Source organism: Diplotaxodon limnothrissa, linkage group LG14 (assembly GCF_057381915.1).
Source record: "Diplotaxodon limnothrissa isolate DT_005_m linkage group LG14, D_limnothrissa_male_GT1.1, whole genome shotgun sequence".
Classification (NCBI taxonomy): domain Eukaryota; kingdom Metazoa; phylum Chordata; class Actinopteri; order Cichliformes; family Cichlidae; genus Diplotaxodon; species Diplotaxodon limnothrissa.
The window spans coordinates 9,273,052-9,292,747 of NC_140609.1; the positions used below are offsets into that span (position 1 = coordinate 9,273,052).

At 42.2% G+C, this 19,696-nt stretch overlaps 1 protein-coding gene across 1 annotated transcript; it reads left to right on the forward strand.

The window, feature by feature from the left end:
* Positions 1 to 19,696, forward strand: LOC146618346 (period circadian protein homolog 2-like). Its single transcript, XM_085371197.1, has 22 exons — positions 1 to 154; positions 3,986 to 4,536; positions 6,774 to 6,866; positions 7,075 to 7,229; positions 7,364 to 7,485; positions 9,386 to 9,587; positions 10,411 to 10,462; positions 11,080 to 11,222; positions 11,987 to 12,065; positions 12,167 to 12,273; positions 12,365 to 12,518; positions 12,614 to 12,722; positions 12,799 to 13,078; positions 13,219 to 13,375; positions 13,498 to 13,634; positions 13,711 to 13,917; positions 14,013 to 14,258; positions 14,562 to 15,592; positions 15,739 to 15,958; positions 16,055 to 16,286; positions 16,400 to 16,550; positions 16,902 to 19,696. Exons 2-22 carry the CDS (start codon positions 4,094 to 4,096, stop codon positions 17,055 to 17,057), a joined length of 4,476 nt encoding a protein of 1,491 aa, XP_085227323.1. The 5' UTR covers positions 1 to 154; positions 3,986 to 4,093; the 3' UTR covers positions 17,058 to 19,696.

Consider the following 19,696-nt stretch of genomic DNA (forward strand, 5'->3'; position numbering starts at 1 on the left):
GGGAGGATCCATTCACTACTGTGTCAAGCCGTCTGACTCTCTGCTCCCATTGAGGAATACTGAACGGTATAACTGGATAGTTTTTACGTGTCGCTTTTGATTTTACATCTCGTTGGAGACCACCGGAGAGAGGATTTTTCCAACTACTGCTCAGGTTGGTCAGCTTTCATTTGCGCCCTTTCATTTTAGCAAAAAAGATTGACGAGCGAAAAAATAAGTTGCATAACAAAAATGCGGTCTGCGCATGCGTGAACCCCGAGTTGCTCTACTTTTTGTACTTTTAAAACCAAAAAATGCAGGTTATATTTTTTCTGTTCAGTCAGACAGCTAGATAAATGTTAGCTTTTATGAAATATGTCCTCTGCGGGTATCTCGCCGTGGATTCGTGGCTGCTTTTTAACGATTCGGTTACTTTTACATAACTGTGTCAGTGTACCGTGCACTGGATTGCAGGTCAACGTGTGTGGATTTTAAATAGCAGGTCAATGGGAGTCAGATGGGGGAAGGGGGGTCATTTTTAATGTTTTTTCCTTTAATATAAACGTTATCTAATACGAGAGTATCTATGTGAGAAATTTCATATGCACGGAAGTGTAATATTAGACGTATAAAAAGGCTCTTCGTCAGGTTTACTTTTTAGCTGCTCGCACTCGAAACACTTTTACAAAATGGCTTTGAATTGTTGGCACAATTATGGCCCGAGGAAGTGGTTTAATTTCTTTATATAAGATTTTTAAAAGTGTTTGTTAAATGTTTGGATTGACAGACAGGGGAAGAAGAATAATCAGATTAAGATTATTTCTACCTAAAACTACTACTTTTGCCAGATTTAAAAAAAAAAAAAAAAAAAAGTAGAAACCGCGCATGTTATTCAAAAGCATTTATTTGAAGCCTAAAAATGTCACTTGAGCTGTCTTTTATTTTTCACCCCAAACGTGTGGCTTTCATGTTACAAAGCAGTTTCCCACAAGGCCAAAACAGTGATTATACCATGGCAACATGCAGCTACAGGAAAAAAAAGTGTGTGACAATAATCACACACACACACCCCGGTGTCTTCTTTTAACAATTTTTACAACTTGTATGTCAGCAGTCATCATTAATAAGTAATATCTTAAGTTGGTGGCCTACACTGTGATGTAACTCACTCGGTCTGATGCCATTTTTATTGCATATTGAGATGGGCCATAACAGGAGGGGGTTAAGTAAAAATGATAGGTTTTGCCACCGTATGTGCAGCATCTTTCTACATCTATATTGATGTTGTCTTCCACTAATATTTGTTAAGCCATGTTTTAACTTTGTGTGGATTGTCAGATGAGTTAATTTTTCTCAAAAATGTAACAGTATGCCTTTATTGGTCTTCATGTGATTTCAGTTTCGCATGCCAGTAAAAAAGTGCACTTCAGGAGGCGCTACTTACAAGACAAACCATGTGGGTTTTATGAAACAAGGCTACCATAGCTTTGTGCTGCGCTATGGCCAAATCCATGTGACTGGAGCAGGGTTGTATAATGCCTGAGATCTGTGCTAGTGTGCTGGCTGTATAAGCCCTCTAGTTGAGGGCTGAGCAGGAAGCAGAGGGAGTTCAGTTTCATTATGTCATTATTCTGCTCAGTGACGTGTTCGGCAGTGTTGCAGAGAGTTTGGGAAGACTCTCTGGTGGTTGGAGTTGTACTTTTGTGCTTGGATGCTGGTGTTTCTTGTTATGTTGATGGGGGGGGGGGTCACTGGTAAGCCAACGTCTGCACTGCATGGTCTTTCATTGAAGTTGAACACACTTTAAAATACAGGATAGTAGTCAGATTTTCTTCAGCAGTTTCATGTGTGGTTTGTTCTGTGTTATGTCCACAGAGGAGCCGGTGTTATGACAGTTTGCACGAGTTTCAGGGATCAGTGCTTAACATATGGTCGTGTTTGTGTGTGATTTACAGTTTAGTAAAGCTTCAGTTTATCCATAGTGGACTGCTCCCACATAAGCACATGTGGGGAATGATTTACATAAACATACTTCAATTACTTAGTTTTTTGTCTGTTAACCTAATGTTTTTTCTCTTTTTGTGCATTTATTATTAGCTCTTCAGGCTCCCTATATGAAATAATCTGAGCAATAAAACTAACTTTAGCTCGTATATTGTAAACAAAATTTACCCGTGTGATTTTATGAGATATGTGCTGACATGTATAGAAAGTAACTAGAGGACACAATTCTAGGAAATGCTGGTCTTATTTCCTTAAAGAGAATGTAAATAATAGTAATAGGAATAAATATTTTGTTGCCATGATTACAAGCTGTGGTCTCTCTTTTGTTTGGGTGACATTATTCTAACCAGTTGTAACTCCTTGCTCTCTGCCGATTGGTCATTTCCAGCAGCCAATAAAACATCTCTTCACAGCGCCTGGCTGCTGCCTCCTTTAAACAAGAGTGGGTCATTTTCTAAGTGGAGTGGGTGGTTTGGAAAGTCTGCTGGGTTGTGTTTTTATATATATTTCTAGTTTAAAAAAAAAAAGAAGAACCTACTCTTAAAACTTTGAGAAGTTATGTAAAAGTGCTTATGTAAAGAGAGAGAAGAATAGACAGGCTGCTGAATGTGCGCGCTTACATAAATAGCTGCAACCTGACACTGGAGAGCAGCAAAACAGTAAAATAGTTTGGATTTGGCCTCAGTACCTGTTGCCGGTATTTCCTGTTCAGCTTTGAAAGACACGAATAGCTCCAACCACTGCTGAGGTAATTGTAGGAGGATAAAAACTGATAAAACTGGATCTTGTATTTGTCTTTTGGAGACCAGCTTTTACTCCCCAAGATCTTCTAAAGGCTCTTATTTAATTGCGGCTTTCCAGAAGCAAGTGAAAAAAGGTCTCTATTTACAGCATGGCTGAACTTCTAACACAGAAGTGGACAATTAGTTTTCTCAAAGGGCCACTGTTTTGGAGGGTCACACCAATAAGCTGAACTTAGTTCTGTTCAGTATTATATAGTATAAAGTGCTATTGGTGGCTAAAATGGGAAGCATTGGGAAGTCCTAATTTCCCATTAAACTCATGAGGGCTGCTCAGGGACAATTAAAGGGCCTAATGTGGTCTAGGGGCCACACAATGACCAGGTCAGTTCTAACACTGACTTGAATGAGAACACAGGCCATATATATTCACTTAAATAATTATGAAATATAATATGTTTTTTTTTTTTTTTTTTTTTTTAAAGGTAATTGCTAAAAGGACTGTGCATCCACGGTCACTGTACTGTGTTACATAAGGCTATCTTTGATTTTTAATATGGACAGTTAATGTGTATGTGTGGGAGCTGTATCTTTAACATTAATGATACGGCTGTTTCTCTTAAAGACTGCTTGTCAGGTTTTCCTCCTACTGCTTCATTGTGTAATTTGTGATGCAGCCATCCATACAGGAGACTATTTAAACAATAAAACCCAATTTTCATGCTTTTGTTTTGTTTCTGCTTCTCACATCCAAGTTGGTCCTGATTATGTGCAGGCAGCGGAGGTTTTTGTTTGTACTGTGTCAGCAGACCTGTGTTTCATCTCTGGAGACTCACCTTTTATTTGAAAAACTGAACCAGATTAAGCTGGTCTGGGACTGATGTCTACCTGGAAAGGGCAAACGACTGGCCTATTTACTGTGCAAACCTTTTGAAAGCTGTATGGCAGCTCCTTTGGTGTGACTGTGTTAGTGTTTGTGTAACAGCAAGATCATTCTATCTGTGCTGTGGTGCCCTTTTTATTTATGGTTGACTTTTGAAAATGTGGAGATGTGAGGCCACACAGGTTGATCAGATCAAAGTCATGGCTACTGTACTTTGATAGATGGGTTGATTTAATCCACATTGATTGCTTCTAATATTAGAGTTGTGTTCCTTCTGCTATTGATCTTCTATCATTAGAAGTGTACTGTGCTGTAAAGTGTTGGTATGAGTAATTTCACCTGTTTTTGTTTTGTTTTTTGTCTTGTTTGTTTATTTCAGACTGCATTTCCACTCCTGAGACAACAACCCCATTTATGCTACAGTTCCATCAACTTTGTGGCATTGCCATGTGGAAGGTAACTTAATCTTCCATCACTAACTTGTCCCATGTCTGAGGATAGTGATCCAAAGCAGTACCTGTACTCAACCCTGGACGGGTGTGAACGGAACCGGGAAAGGGCAGGCTTGCACGTGGAGGAAGCGCAGGGCACTCCCTGCAGCTCCATTAGCCAGCTTCACCGCATGGCCAGCTACAGTGAGGGTTGTGGCGGGCAAGATGGGGTCGAACTCGAACCAGAGTTAGGATTGGCCTCCGAGGGGAGCGATAGCAGCCACGAGCACCCGGGGTCCCCGCATGATGACAGGAAGAGACCGCGCCCACCTTTGCACGAGGATGTGGAGATGGGTGGCAGTGGTTCGAGCGGGAGCGGGACAGAATCCCATGGCAACGAGTCACATGGCAATGAGTCCCACGGCAACGAGTCGGTGGGCAGCTCAAACGGCAATGGCAAGGATTCCGCTCTCATGGAGTCCTCGGGGAGCAACAAGAGGTGAGAACTCATCGAAACCACTGAATCGTGGTAAATGAAGTTTTTTGTTGTTTTTTTTTTCTTTTTCTTTTTCCCACCACGGTGGGGGAGCGGACCAACTAGGTCACGGAAGTAAGGTTCATTAAAGTCATTGAAGGGCTGTTTGAGTTTTGCTGGGCTGAGTCATTGCTATAGTCCAGTAGACTGCTTAAGCTGGAGGAAAGCAAGTTGGGAATTGGTGTTTATTCCTAATCATGACATATAGGTTCATATCAAAATGTTTTGTTTTGGGTTTTTTTTTTTGTTTGTTTGTTTGTTTGTTTGTTGTTGTTGTTTTGTTTTGTTTTGTTTTTTGGAAGAGAAACTGCAGGAAAAGTGAATATTATTGAGACTCTTTCTAGTTTATTGATATTTCACTATTTCCCATACTCATTAGGGTGTGAAATACTCAGCTCACACTCATATTATTGGACCTGATAATTACATGTCATTAAATTTGATTTCAATTCGGTTCCCACTTATAGTTTTCTGGTGGCCTCATCTTTTTTTGATTAACCATATGGGATTCTGAGATGCAATCCTTTAAATAATAGTCTTGTTTGAAGAAAATGGCACACTTGGTGAAGATTGTTGTTACATATCCAATGCTGATGCTGTCTCCATCTCCATTTACATCCACGAGGGGGGAGAAAATACTGGAAACACATGTCAGCTATACTTGCAACAGTGACTCCTCATCTTGATTAGACTCCACACCTAATACTGTGTTTCCTTCATTCCACTGACTCTGATAGATTGAACTTGGGATTTATAATAGGGCTTGCTTAAAAGCCCTATTCCTTAGAAGTATATGAGAAAATGTCTTTCTAACTTAACTCATTCACTGCCATTGACGTCTATAGACGTCAATTACGTTTTTCAATGGGAGGGGCTAGAATACAACCTCGGGCAGCTTGTCAGTGAATTTTATTTTTACATATATTTGTAAATAAATTGTTTTGATAAAACATAACCTTTCTCAGTGTTATTTCTGTTTTATAGAAGTGAGAAACTATTTTATATGTTAGAGGTGTCACAAAGCAAGAAATATTAGTGTCAAAGGCACTTTTCTGCTTGAAATGTATTTTTCACAAAAAGCTCGTTTTCTCCCTTTTTTTGGTCAAAACAGGCATTTTTGGTGGAACCCACCTCTCTTCTACAGCTGATTACTAAAGAATGGTAAATGGTAGAAAAAAGCTTTTTTTTTTTTTTTTTTTTTTTTTTTGGATGAAAGAAGAGAGTCTGTTCTTCATTTTGGTAGGTTCAGCGTTTATATGATCATAACACACAGTTTTCTGTGGCTCTTCAAAAATGAGTAAAAATGCTCAAAAACCCTGGCAGTGGGGAGTTACCTGATTTGAAAATGGCTGGCAGTGAATGAGTTAATGTCCTTCTTAATAAGTTTATTGCTTCAGTGACTAATTTCATGTCATCTAAAATTTAAAAAGGGAAAAGAAGATTGCAAAGGTGAAAGTGCTAATCTCGAGACTTAAGAGACTAAATGGTACATCAGAAACCAGTGGATGACATCACGGTAGCTGCATCCATCTTTTATACTGTCTGTGCATCGACTGTACAGTGTCCACAGAACCACATCCGTTTGTCATACTCTTCATACTCTGTTTCAAAATAGGACGTTATCACGTTTAAGAACAAACTTTGTGAACCTTTGTGTCACGATTTAAATTTGAGGCAAACATCCAAGAGAAATAAAATGCATGTTTGTAAAAAGTCTATGCCAAAAGTCAGTTTATAACTTGTTCAAAAAAAGCTTTTTGTGGGTGGCTTGACCTGGTTGTTTAACTGCCCACAGAATTTTCCATTGCACTTTGCGTTTCTTGAATGCTCCTTTTTTTTCTTTCTTTTTTTCCACTATACATTATCATAGTAGTCTTCTTTTCAAGGTTTAGTATTTGCCTCAGAGGTAACTAAATTAATTAAGGACTTGAAATTTTCTTTTTAAATATAAATTTTCATGTGACTTGAAAAGCGCACGTGAATATAATTGGTTAATTACACTTAACACTTGTTCACTTTCTTTATTTGTCCTTCCAATATTTAAAAAAAAGAGCAGCTCATATGACGGTGCAATTCTAAGAACAGCCTATAGCATCAAATTCCTGAATCACTTAAAATGTTTGCTCTTCATTTTTGTTATGCGTTTTCTGGTTTTCCTGCACACCTTTGTTCATAACATGACATTGTCCTTGTGATTACAGCTCAAACTCTCATAGCCCCTCCCCGCCAAGCAGCTCCAATGCTTTCAGTCTGGTGAGCTCCGAGCAGGACAACCCATCAACCAGTGGCTGCAGGTTAGTACACTTCTGGAAAAAAAGCCCAGCCCAAATCTACTGGTATTTAATGCAACAACAATTGGAAATGTGAACAGAAAGGTCTAAAACCCCTTGTCAGTACGTTCCCCTCCTGTTCTGCTTCCTTTGCTGGAAAGCCGAGTGTGACATCAATGGTGAGATCTTGTCATGTTGACACACATGTCTCTGTCTCATTTGGGTCCTGCAGCAGTGAACAGTCAGCCAAAGCTAAGACACAGAAGGAGCTCTTCAAGACGCTCAAGGAGCTGAAGATGCACTTGCCGTCAGAAAAAAGGAGCAAGGGCAAGTCGAGCACTGTCAACACTCTCAAGTATGCACTGCGCTGTATCAAACAGGTGAAAGGTAAGACTTGCCTTGTGTGCATTGTTTTTATCTGTGTGTTCATGTTGTATGACTGATGTTATACTTACTTACTTACATACTGAAAATAAACTTTTATCTCACGTGTTCACTTATCCATATTGTCTTGGTTGCAGCCAATGAGGAGTACTACCAGATGCTGATGAATAACGACAGTCAGCCACCAGGGTTTGATGTAACATCTTACACCATTGAGGAAATCAACAGCATCACCTCGGAATACACCCTTAAAAACACCGTAAGTACCACCGCTCTTTACCTCATCTTAAAGGATAAACAGCTAAACCAGTCTTATGCCTGAATGGTGAAAACCAATGTTATGGTAAATGGCCTGCATTTGTATAGCGCTTTTCTAGTCCCTAAGGACCCCAAAGCGCTTCACACTACATTCAGTCATTCACCCATTCACACACACATTCACACACTTGCAATGGCAAGCTACATTGTAGCCACAGCTGCCCTGGGGCGCACTGACAGAGGCGAGGCTGCCGGACACTGGCGGCACCGGGCCCTCTGACCACCACCAGTAGGCAAACATGGGGTTAGTATCTTGCCCAAGGATATTTGGCATGCAGCCAGGAGGCAGCCTGGGATCGAACCACCGACCTTCTGACTAGTGGCTGATCTGCTCTGCCACCTGAGCTACTGTTATTAATGATAACAGTGATAAAAAAGTTATGGAGATGAGCAAACTACCAATATCAGATACATGCTATATAGCTAATTGGCTAGCTATTAGCTGTTACTATAGAAAACAACTGTTAGTTATTTTCTTTCTTTGAGACATTTTATGATTTACTGTTAAGTATCGTCCGTGTTTTTTCAACATTATTCAGAAGTTTGTATCATGAGTCATATTAGCTGGTGAAGTAACTTGGCAAGTTAGCCAACTTTCATTTCTACTTAGATTTGGTAGCAATGAAGTTGGCAAGTGAGATATGGCCAGTCAGCTGGTGTGTGTGTGCGCGTGCGCGTGTGGGAATTTGTTTCCCATTCATCCAGAAGTGCCTTTGTGAGGTTAGATAGCAATATTGGATACAACTTCCAATTTCTAGTTCTTCCCATAGATGTTAGATGGGGTTCAGGTCAGGGCTCTGTGCAGTCAAAGTTCTTTCACTAAAGAGAGGTGCAATTTATCGCTCACTTTCGACGCCGCTCCGTCCAGCGGTTGAGTTTGTGCTTGTTGATGTAAAGTTTGCATACAGCTGCTCAGCCATAAAAGGTTGTGCCATGAAGCTCTTGGTACACAGTTTGTGTGCTGATGTTAATACCATATCAGTTTTGGAAGTCTGCAGTTACGGAATCAGCACATTATTGACGACTTTTACTTTTGCACTATGCACCTCAGCACTTACAGTCAATACAGCTCTCTAACTTTATGTGGTCTGCTGCTTTGTGGTTGATATGCTGTGACTCGCCCATTGCAATAATACCACTTACAGCTGATCATGGAAGATCTTAGAGGGAAGACATTTAACAAGCTGACTTGTTACAACAGTGGCATCCTAGTCCAGTAACACTCAGCCAGACTCAAATTTAGGAAGATCTAGTTGCATAACTGCATAACTAGATGCTTGATTATATACACTCGTAGCCATGAGACTGAAAACACCTGAATTTACAGATTAAGAGTTGTGGCCCAACACTTTTATTCGTGTAAAGTGTGTGTCAGTGCATGTATGTATGTTAGTAAATCAGACGCATCCATGGGCTTGCAGGTAGTGAGCCTAAGACTCTAGGCTCACTACCTACAATCTTACAGTTTTATTTGGATACCACCACCACCACCCCCATTTCCCTGCACTGTTAAGGCAACAAAAGCAGGAGAAAGTCTGTCTCAAGAAACCTAATTATAGCATTCAAGAGGGAAGCCAGAAAAGGCAGAGTTTTCTCCACAGGGGTGATGACCATTATAAAAAAGAAAAAGAACAAGCTTTATTGTTTATTTATTCTTGAAGTTGATGTGGAAAAAATAACAGACGTAAGATAAAGAATAAAGTGGGGGATGATAAGGAGCAGCCGATCTGTCATCTGAGTAGTAGTCAGTTTGAAGATGTGTTTTTAAATCTTCTGAGAGGGCTAGAAGTACCTAATTTGGTAATCCTAAATGATTAATATCTTTTTGTTTTTGCCTTTAGGATATATTCGCTGTAGCAGTGTCTCTCATCACGGGGAAGATTGTTTACATCTCTGACCAGGCAGCATCCATCTTGAACTGCAAGCGGGAAGTGTTCGACAACGCCAAGTTTGTGGAGTTCTTGACTCCTCAGGATGTCAGCGTGTTCTACAGCTTCACCACACCATACCGCCTGCCCTCATGGAGCATGTGCACAGGAGCAGGTAAGGATGACGAATGCAGGTTTGAGCTCCACAAAAGCTCACACGTGTATATGTATAAATATAAATTAGATAAATTTTTGCCTCCTTGACATAATTGGTCGTACAGTATGGTAAGGGGCACTGTAGACACGGATGGTAAAATTTCCAAAATAGGGTCACGCAGCAAACCAATATGAAACACATGCACCACCTGCACATGGAAGTATTTCCTCCACATACTCATGTTCATACATGCATAGCACATATTTCATTAGCATTCTCAATCACACATTAATACATGTATGACGCTAACAAATGTGGCATGTTTGGCAGTCAGGTCTGTGTTAACTGATGATGTGTACACCTTCAGGTTGTATTGCATTTAGGTTCTTCTTATCACAGAGTTGGTGAATTAGTGGGTTGTAATATAATTTTCTGCCCAGTGGTCATATAAATTCTACTAAAACTCATTTCAGAGATTACAAATTTGTGCATTATCTTTCAAAAATTTTCTCCAAAGGGACTTATGTTCTATAGTTGATTGCACTCCCACTTTAACAACTGGAAGCTGGTATCAGTCCAGTGAATTCCAGCATTTCCACTCATAAGCATCTATAATTTTTTTTTTTTGTAAATTGTCTCAAAAATGACTTTTTAAAAAAAAAATAAACTTTTGTAGTATAATTGCATCTCTTCCATTCTTATCTATGACACATGAGAGGCAAACATCTCAGGTCTGCTGAAGAGTATTTTGAATATTGATGACTGACAGATGGCTGAGTGGGAACTACTCATGCTAATTCAATTATTCATCCGACCTTTTTCCCCTCTTCTTTTTATTCAGAGTCATCTCCCACGGAGTGCATGCAGGAGAAATCCTTCTTTTGCCGCATCAGGTGAGTGGCAGCAGTCGGCAGCTGCTTTGAGTCACAGTTTCCTGTCCAAGCAAGCTCTGAGTCAGAGGAGGGATGGTGGGTAGGAGAGGGGAAAAGTGAGAGGGAGGAAGGAAGTCAGCAGCTTTGAGCTTTTGAACTTCATCTCCATCTAGTGGCCAGATGGGGTACCTGCTATTGCTCATTTAAACTTTAAAGTTGTATATTTATATAATATAGGTTGAGCTGGTTTGGACATGTATAGAGGAGGAATATGCCTGAACATGGATAACAGGAGGATCAAAAGAAAGGTTCATGGATGTAGAAAGAGGATTGTTGGTGTGACAGAAGAGGGTTAGGTTGAGCATTGTAAGTTTGAGTTAATTTTTCTACAAGATGCAGTATTTTCTACCACAAATGTTGTTTTTATGAAAGAAATGATGAGCTTAGGACTAAAACCACAGTTAACTAAATAATTACAGTAATTTCACTACATGATTAGTAGATAAACTGGTAAAAGGATCTCTTAATGCTTTTAGCTCGTTTTTCTTTCTTTTTTTTAAATATTTTATTTTGAAAGGCAAAAAAACCCAATATTCATTATTATGAAAGGGTCTTGACATTGTGTGTTTGCATTCTAGTGGTGGCAAGGACCGTAAAGGAGACCTCCAATACTATCCTTTCCGGATGACTCCGTACCTGATGAAGGTCCAGGACGCTGAGCTGGCTGAGGAGCAGTTCTGCTGCCTCCTGCTGGCTGAGAGGGTGCACTCTGGATATGAAGGTGAGAACTGCACTGTTTTAATAAAGCACTCAAGCGTATCACCCAATAATGAATGCAGTTTTATTTTGTTTACCAGTTACTTCTGACATGTATCAGATGGAAAATAAAGTCATTTGTTTCACACGTTTAGAAGTTGAACCATAGATGGCACAGACTAGTTAAACTTATACTAGTTAGACTATGCAAATCAGAGATGACAGCCTGAAATGTACCAGAGAAAGATGCTTATGGGATTTTTTTATTAGTTATTGTTTTTATCCATGTGTGTACTTGAACAGATGGTGAGCCTTATGATAATCTCTATAAACAAGTTATCATCCACCCAATACTGTCGCCACTATAAAAACTGATCACCTGGAAAACAAGGAAATAGTGTTACATTTTTTCTGCAAGGCCATTTGAATCTGATTAACTATTTTTTTTTTTTTTTTAATGTGTCACATTTTTTTAAATAAGGTTTTAATTAAACTAATTAGTTGGACAAGGGTCCAGGTCTGCTTTAATAACAAAAGCAGCCTTCAGAAAGTGCTTAAGATTCAATAATAGATTCATTGTTTCATAGTTGTTTTTGTTTTTTTTAAATCCAATTGATCAGTTTATTACCGATCAATCCCCTTGCTCATGTTTTGAAAGTTCAAAACCAGCTCGTGTGAGTTTAATCCTTTTAATGTGAACCAAGAGATGCTATCATCCTTTTGTTTCAGGGGATTACTGTACAATCATTTTGTTTACTGACATTTTTTCCCTTCCCTTCGCACACCTAGCTCCCAGAATACCTCCTGACAAGCGTATCTTCACTACAACACACACCCCTAACTGTGTGTTCCAGGATGTGGATGAGAGGTGAGTGGACTGAATCCTTCTATGATCCTTACAGTGGTGCCTTGTGTGAAGTCATCCTGCTGGCCTGTTTTCTACTAAAGTAATTACTGTTTTCCCAATAGGGCTGTGCCTTTATTGGGGTACCTCCCTCAGGACCTGATAGGGACCCCTGTGCTGCTCAACCTACACCCGAGTGACCGACCCTTGATGCTGGCAATACATCGCAAAAGTACGAACATTTGCATGCATACCTGGACTGTCTCACTGCGTTCTTATACTCTGAGCTCTTCCGCTCACACTTTACCTTCTGTTACCAACAGTTCTGCAGTACGCTGGTCAGCCGTTCGATCATTCTTCAATACGTTTCTGTGCAAGAAACGGTGAGTACATCACAATCGACACCAGCTGGTCCAGCTTTGTCAATCCCTGGAGCCGCAAGGTGTCCTTCGTCATTGGCAGGCACAAAGTGCGCATGTAAGTATTCCCACTGTGGTGGGGTTTTTTGTTGTTTTTTGGACATCTGTATTTATGAGGACATTAGGTGACAGCTCTATGCCTGCATGTTTCAGGGGTCCTGTGAACGAAGATGTTTTCGCAGCACCGGCTTTCCATGGAGGGAAGATCATAGATTCAGACATCCAGGAAATCAGTGAACAGATTCACCGGCTGCTGCTTCAAGTATGCACGCACACGGTTCACTTTTACACACACAAGAGGCATTTGACAGCTCCTCTAACAGCTACTCTCTCTGCAGCCGGTCCACAATATGGGCTCCAGTGGTTATGGTAGCCATGGCAGCAATGGATCCCATGAGCAGCTGGTGAGCATCAGCTCATCCAGTGAAAGCAATGGGAACATTACAGCAGGGAACACAGCAGAGGACACAGGCAAGACCAAGCCCGCCAGGACTTTCCAGGAGGTCTGTAAAGATGTCCACATGCTCAGGAATCAGGACCCTCAGATCGGTCTGCATTCCCCATCTCCCGCGCCGTCACCTTCTCTCCCCAAACATGAGCAGAAGAAGACCCATGAGAGTGAGTCCAGTTGGCAACTATTAAGTTCAAAATAAAGTGATTATTAATTTAAGTACAGCAGAAACACACGCAGAGTGTCTTTTGGTTCTCCTGTCTGTCTTCTCGTGTGTGTTTCTCATATTATCTCCTCTTCTCTTTAGCATTGGCAGCTCAAAGATATTCAACTGTGCGTCCAAAAGACTCAGTGCCCCCTCTGCAGGCCAGAGACAGTACTGCAGCCAGCATGGAGGGCTTCACCTACAAAGACCAGACTGTGTGCTCCTACCAGCAGATTAGCTGCCTGGATAGTGTCATCAGGTCAGGCATAGATTTGGTCATGAAGTCATCTGCACAGTAATCCCTGTGCAAAGGCAGAGAGATCATGCTCTGTTTGCACAATATCAAAGCTCTCTCATTTAAAACTCCTTCTTGTTTCTTAGGTATCTGGAGAGTTGTAATATACCCATCACAGTGAAAAGAAAATACCAGTTCTCCTCAAACACCACCTCCTCCAACTCAGATGATGACAAGAAAGGCTCAGAGGATGGCATGCAAGTGCCTCAGGATACAAATGCAGGTATGTAGTAATCATGCATCTGTGCACACAAAGTCTAAGGTACTGGCTCAGCACTAACAGAATCTTTCTCATTTAGATCCCTTGATGTTGGATTCTCAGTCAGGCCTGTCAAACATGAAAGCACTAAAGAAGCCTCCATCTGGGGCAGCTGCTGTGGTGGGAGGCCCCCTGGCACCCCTCACTCTGCCCAGTAAGGCGGAGAGTGTGGTGTCCATCACTTCTCAGTGCAGCTATAGCAGCACCATCGTACATGTGGGGGACAAGAAGCCTCAGCCAGAGTCTGGTGAGTTTCTGTGTCCGTAGAAACATAGCAGGACTGTCATTAGCCGTGTTTTAATGAGTTTATTTGACTGATGTTTATGGCACTGCTTTGTACAGAGATAATTGAGGATGTTGCAGAGAGCCCAGCACCCCCTGCGCTGCCTGTCAGTATGGTGTCTCCACCCAGCCAAGGAAAGGAGGCCTACAAGAGGCTGGGCCTGACCAAGCAGGTGCTGGCAGCACATACCCAGAAAGAGGAGCAGGCCTTCCTCAACCGATGCAGAGAGCTCCGTAATTCCAGGAGCTTCCAGAGGGACTGTTCCACATACCTGTACAAGCACAGAGGTCCACCCAGTGTTGAAGGTACTGTAAGCTTCAAATTTAGCTTTTCTGCTTTGTTGGGAGAAGATATAGTTTAGCTAGAAGCTTAACAACTGAGGCAACCAAACACAATAAAAGTTCTACAAAGAGGAAATAAGGCTCACCTTTAGATTGACTATCTTTTTTTAATCTTATCTTTTTTAATCTCATGATTTTACCAAATTCCCAGTTCATGTGGGGAGTATATTCCTGGTCTCCAGTTAGTGCGCATCTACATGCATTTTTTTAATTCTCCAGCTCAACAAAAATGACATTCTGACCTCTGCGTCTATATCCTCATTTCAGAATCACCTGGACCACGAGGCACTGCTAAACAAGGCACCGTTAGGCCAGAAACTACTGCCAAGAAGGGTAACCGCAACAGGAAGTCCAAGAAGCCACGGATGAAGCATCCCGATTCATCAGACAGCGCTGTGTCAAACCGTAAACCACGCCCCCCTCTCCAGGGCCTCAACCAGACCTCTTGGTCCCCATCAGAAGCATCGCAGTCAGCTTTTAATGTGTCCTACCCCACCATGGTCCCTGCATATCCGCTCTACCCACCAACACCTGCTGCTCCAGCTCAGGCTCCCCGACCGGACCCCTCTCTCTCTACAGGATTTGGAGAAGGGCAGAGCACCCAAGCCCCGCCCACTGCCACTCCGTTTCCTGCACCCATTGTTACACCTGTGGTAGCTCTGGTGCTACCCAATTACATCTTCCCCCAAATAGGACAAATAGGAGCAGCTCCGAGACCACCATTTTTCCCTGAGCAGGCCCAGCCGCAGCCTGCATTCGCTACCCAGCAGCCCTTTCAGCCCCCTCAGCCAGCCTACACGATACAGACGCAACCCCCCTTCACCAGCCAACAGCCATTTCCTGTGCAGACTGCCTTCACCCCCCAGCAGCCTTTCCAGGCTGCTCAGTCCGCATTCGCTACTCAGCAGCCGTTCACCGCCCAGCCGTCTTTCCCAATGCAGGCCCAGTTTGTAGCTCAAGCCCCCTTTCCACCTCAACCTTTCCCCTACAGTCTCTCCAGCGAGCCTCCCAAAACCCCTGCAGCAGAGCCTCGCGAGGGTGCGGCGTCACGATCTTCCACCCCTGCTTATGGGGCGAGAGAGCCCGCCACATCACCGCCGCTGTTTGAGTCCCGCTGCAGCTCGCCCCTGCAGCTCAATCTGCTGAGCATGGAGGAGGGGCAGCGCTCAGTGGAGCGTCAGGACACTACAGTAGCCTCTGCTGGAGGACAGGGCGGCAGTGCGGCAACAGCGTCTGTAGGAGTGGGAACAACAGGGGATAAGAACGGAGGCGCCTCCAAGCCTGATAGCCAACAGCAGGTAGGAGCCACAGGACATTTACAAATACTAACACAAAGTTACTAACTTGTACAAGTGCCAGCACTTAAACACAAACTGTGTCACAGCGTGCCAGTGGAGAGTGAGTGTGGAATTATCTCTGATGTGTGCACCACCTTGTGTCTTAGGTGGAGTCTCCAGGAGACGGGGCTCACAGTGACGGGAACTCATCATCCTGCGACCTGCTGGACATCTTGCTGCAGGAACAGGAAGACTCTCACTCTGGTACCGGATCAGCCACGTCTGGATCCATGGGCTCAGGGTCAGGCTCTGGACTGGGCTCGGGATTAGGCTCAGGCTGCATTGGCTGTGGTACCTCAGCTAGCGGCGGTTCTGGAAGCAGAACAGGTCAGTAGTTGAACATTGAGGTCTGACAAGAGTTTCCACAAAATTTAAGAGTTTTTTGGGGGGTTTTTTGTGACTCTGTCTTTGTCTCCCCCACAGGGAGCAGCAACACCAGCAAATACTTTGGCAGTGTCGACTCTATTGAGCACGACCCCAAGTCTAAAAACAAGATGAGGGGAGAGGGCGGGTCTGAAGGCGGCAAGCCGCAGGACAAAGTCTCATCTCGAGGGGAGGGAGAGCATTTCATCAAGTATGTCCTACAGGAGCCCCTCTGGCTGCTGATGGCCAACGTTGATGACAAGGTCATGATGACATATCAAATGCCATCCAGGTGAGTCACTAAGTGGAATTAAATATTATAAGCTTCACCACCTGTATGAAGTATTAACCTTTTAACTCCATTAAATATCGTTCACACAAATGTATTTGTTTTCTGACCATCAGAGATATTCAAAGGGTTTTGAGGGAAGACAAGGAGAGGCTGAGGCAGATGCAGAAGAGCCAGCCTCACTTCACATCAGACCAGCGACGAGAGCTAGTGGAGGAACACCCCTGGATGAGGAGGGGAGGCCTGCCTGCTGCCATCAACGTTAAGGTGGGGGACAGACACAGTTTTAAGCATAGTTAAAAAAAAAAACACACACACAGCACTCCCATTGCAAATAATTTGAAAAAGTATACCATGGAAAATAACGTGACTTGTGTTCTGCAAAAAACACAATAGTTGTACACTACTTTCTGCAAATGAACTTTATAGGGAAGATGGCAGTTTTCATGCAAGTTAGTGCTGCTCAAAGTCATTACAGATAACTGACAAGCCAATAATGAGACAAAACAAATGTAATGAAGCAAAACAATTAAAAATATAACTGTAAAATGGATTCAAATGAGCTAAATGTATATCTATAAATGTTGTAAGGTAACGATGGCATGTGTTTGTGTTCAGGAGTGTGTGTACTGCGAGGATGCGGCAGCGGCACCCATCGAAGAGGATCTGCCTGACATGGACATGAGCGAGCTGGGCGAGGAGCTGAGCAGAGACAGTCAGAACACCCAGAGCCAGTCTGGGGAGCCTCAGCCTCAAATGGAATCAGGCTCCTAAACAGCCAGCAGAGGGCATGTGCATAAATAGACACTATGGATGTGACAAACAGCTGTGTGCCTGACCATCCTGAAGAACACATACATGCACACTACAAGCAGAACTCTGTGTTGTGAGTGTGATGGTTAGGAGGGTGTACACTGCTTGTGTGTGGGTGTAGGACTGCTACTGTGGTCCAGTTCCTAATGCACCCCAACAGGGGGCAGTAGTGCTGTCACAGCAAGTCACTTTTTCCATCTCTCACACACACATTCTTTGAAAAGACCTGTCTCTATTTTTTTATTTATTTCTCTTTTAAAGGCAGAGGACATTATAAATCTAAAGCTAATGACTGAGAGCTACTACTTTTAAATATGTAAGATTTTGAAATGTTTTTTTTTATTATTCTAAGTGTCAAGCTGTCAGAAGCAGCCAGGCTTTGCTGTTAGAAGTTTCTCCTGCCCAATTTTGTTTGTTTATTCCTGACTCCCCACATGATCCCATTTAATAACAAAAACGGAAAAACGACAAAAAAAACCCCAAAAAACTTCACAGCCCGGGATCCACGTCATTTTCTTGTTAGGAATAGCTGAATAGTAGAATAATGGGGATTCTCATTGGATGATGAAGGTCAGTGGGTGGGGATTGGCACTTTTTGTATTTTGAATGAGTTTTTATGTCACTGCTCGTCCTGGACCTGAGTACTCAAAGTACGCAGGCGCAGCAGTGTTAGCACCAGACAACAGCCAGCAGAGTGACATGCGGAGGCTGGCCGGAACTTTCCTCAACTCTGACAATCTTATGCCTAATGATAAAAGTTATCCGTTTATGGGTGTTATTTATTATCTAGCAAAGGATCTGGCCAGAATATTTTTAAGCCGAATCTGTTCATCTGAAAGACTAATGTATTGCATTTCTAAAAGCTTGGAAACGCTACAGGAATTTTAAAGTCGCTTAAGCAGCAGAGCTAGCCTCTCCTTTTTTCACAGCACAGTCTGTAAGTGTTGCAGGCCTCTGCAGACCTTACAGAGCAGCTCAGGTGCTATAACAAAAAGTGGGCATCATCAAAGATCAAGAAGCTGCCAAAGTATTTTTGTAAAACGAAGCAAATGACAGAGGAGCGATGCACTAAGAGCGAGGACTTGTAGAAACTTCAAACTCCAACTCTCTTTTTTGTTTCTTTTTAAAGAGAAACTTGCAGCCGTACATTTTCTAGAAAGATGAGTAATATCTTTTCTGTCAGTGTGGTGCAGCTCCACTACATAATTTCACTTTTAGAACAAATAACTACATTTTTAGGGATTTTTTTTGTTTTTAATGCAGTCCTTTTTCCTTCTTTTCTGGATCTATTTTTGCATCAAAAATTAGAACCCAATGCCTAATTTTTCTTTTTATTTTTTTTAAATCTTTTTTTATTTTTTATTTTTTTTAAAAAAATAATGCATGTCGAAAGGACTAAATCATGAGTATCTGCAGGTGCAGCAATACAGATCCTGGAGTACTGTAAAGCCTATTGGCCAGAGCAAATGCGCAGCACTGACGTCATTGCTCAGCATTGGCACTGACGTCTGCATGAAGGTGGGAAAGCAGTATTACATGTGTAGCAAATAAGAGGGATGATATTTCCCTGCTATTTTTTTTCCTCTTTTTTTTTTTTTTTTTTTTTGGGTGAAAGTGGGGTTTTTTACACTTTGGCCTGAGAAACATCAGCTCCTGAAGTATGAAGTAAATGGGTCCACCCTGCCTCTGCTTAATTGACACAAACCGTACAAGAAGTAGAGACCACTCTGGTGCTAAGGCAGAGAAACTGTTGGGCAGGGCTTGCAAGTGTACCTGGACCAAGAGCATCTCACCAACTTAGTTTTTTTTTTTTCATGGTTTTTGGTTTCTCATTAACTTGGCAGTCCTTTTTTTTTTTAAAATATTCTGTTTTTCTATTTCTCTTATTTGTGTGTCTTTATTTTGTTTGTTTGTCATTGGGGACGAACCCTACCTCTTATAAATCCCGGGTTCATGTTACTGTAAGCAGAACGTATGTGGAATGTGTATGCACCTGTGGGCAAAGAGCAATGGACAGAGTGGTGAGATACTTTGAGTGATTCCAGTGACTGAGGGCTCGTACGGAGACTCTTTGCCTCGGACTGGCAAAGGTTTATGGACTCCTCCTGAGGAGAGTACGGCGCCTCTCACCACCTTTAGTAACTGCATCTTTCTCTGTCATTAATCTCTTTTTCTGTGCAAAGTATCTCCATGGAGCCTGCAACGCTCACCTGTGTATAAAAGACCGGATATGTCTCAAGTCATGTTTAAAACTGACTTTGTTTCATAAGTCTCCATAAAGAGAGACTGATTTTAAACACTGCACTGGTGATCTGTTGGACGTTCCTTGACCTGTAAATGCGTACACACAGTATCGGCACGTGATGTCGTGTATGGTTATATAAGCCTGTCTCATTACCACTGTGAGTCTGTGGTATAAGAATCTGGCACATTTCTGTGCTTTTTTTTAAATTTTGAGGTGAGATGTCTTGTTTGACAATGTTGAACAGCCCCATTTCCAAAAATGTTGGGATGTGGCATAAAATTTTAAATGAAAACTTAAAGCATGGACCTGCAAATCCTAGAGACAAATTCAAAATGCTGCATTTTCTTTTCTGAAA

Bases quoted from the DNA above. Each gene is read 5' to 3' on its own strand.
- LOC146618346 (XM_085371197.1), top strand. From the start codon at position 4,094: ATGTCTGAGGATAGTGATCCAAAGCAGTACCTGTACTCAACCCTGGAC. The intron at 4,537-6,773 runs GTGAGAACTCAT...TTGTGATTACAG, and splicing joins TCCTCGGGGAGCAACAAGAG to CTCAAACTCTCATAGCCCCT. The intron at 15,959-16,054 runs GTCAGTAGTTGA...TCTCCCCCACAG, and splicing joins CGGTTCTGGAAGCAGAACAG to GGAGCAGCAACACCAGCAAA.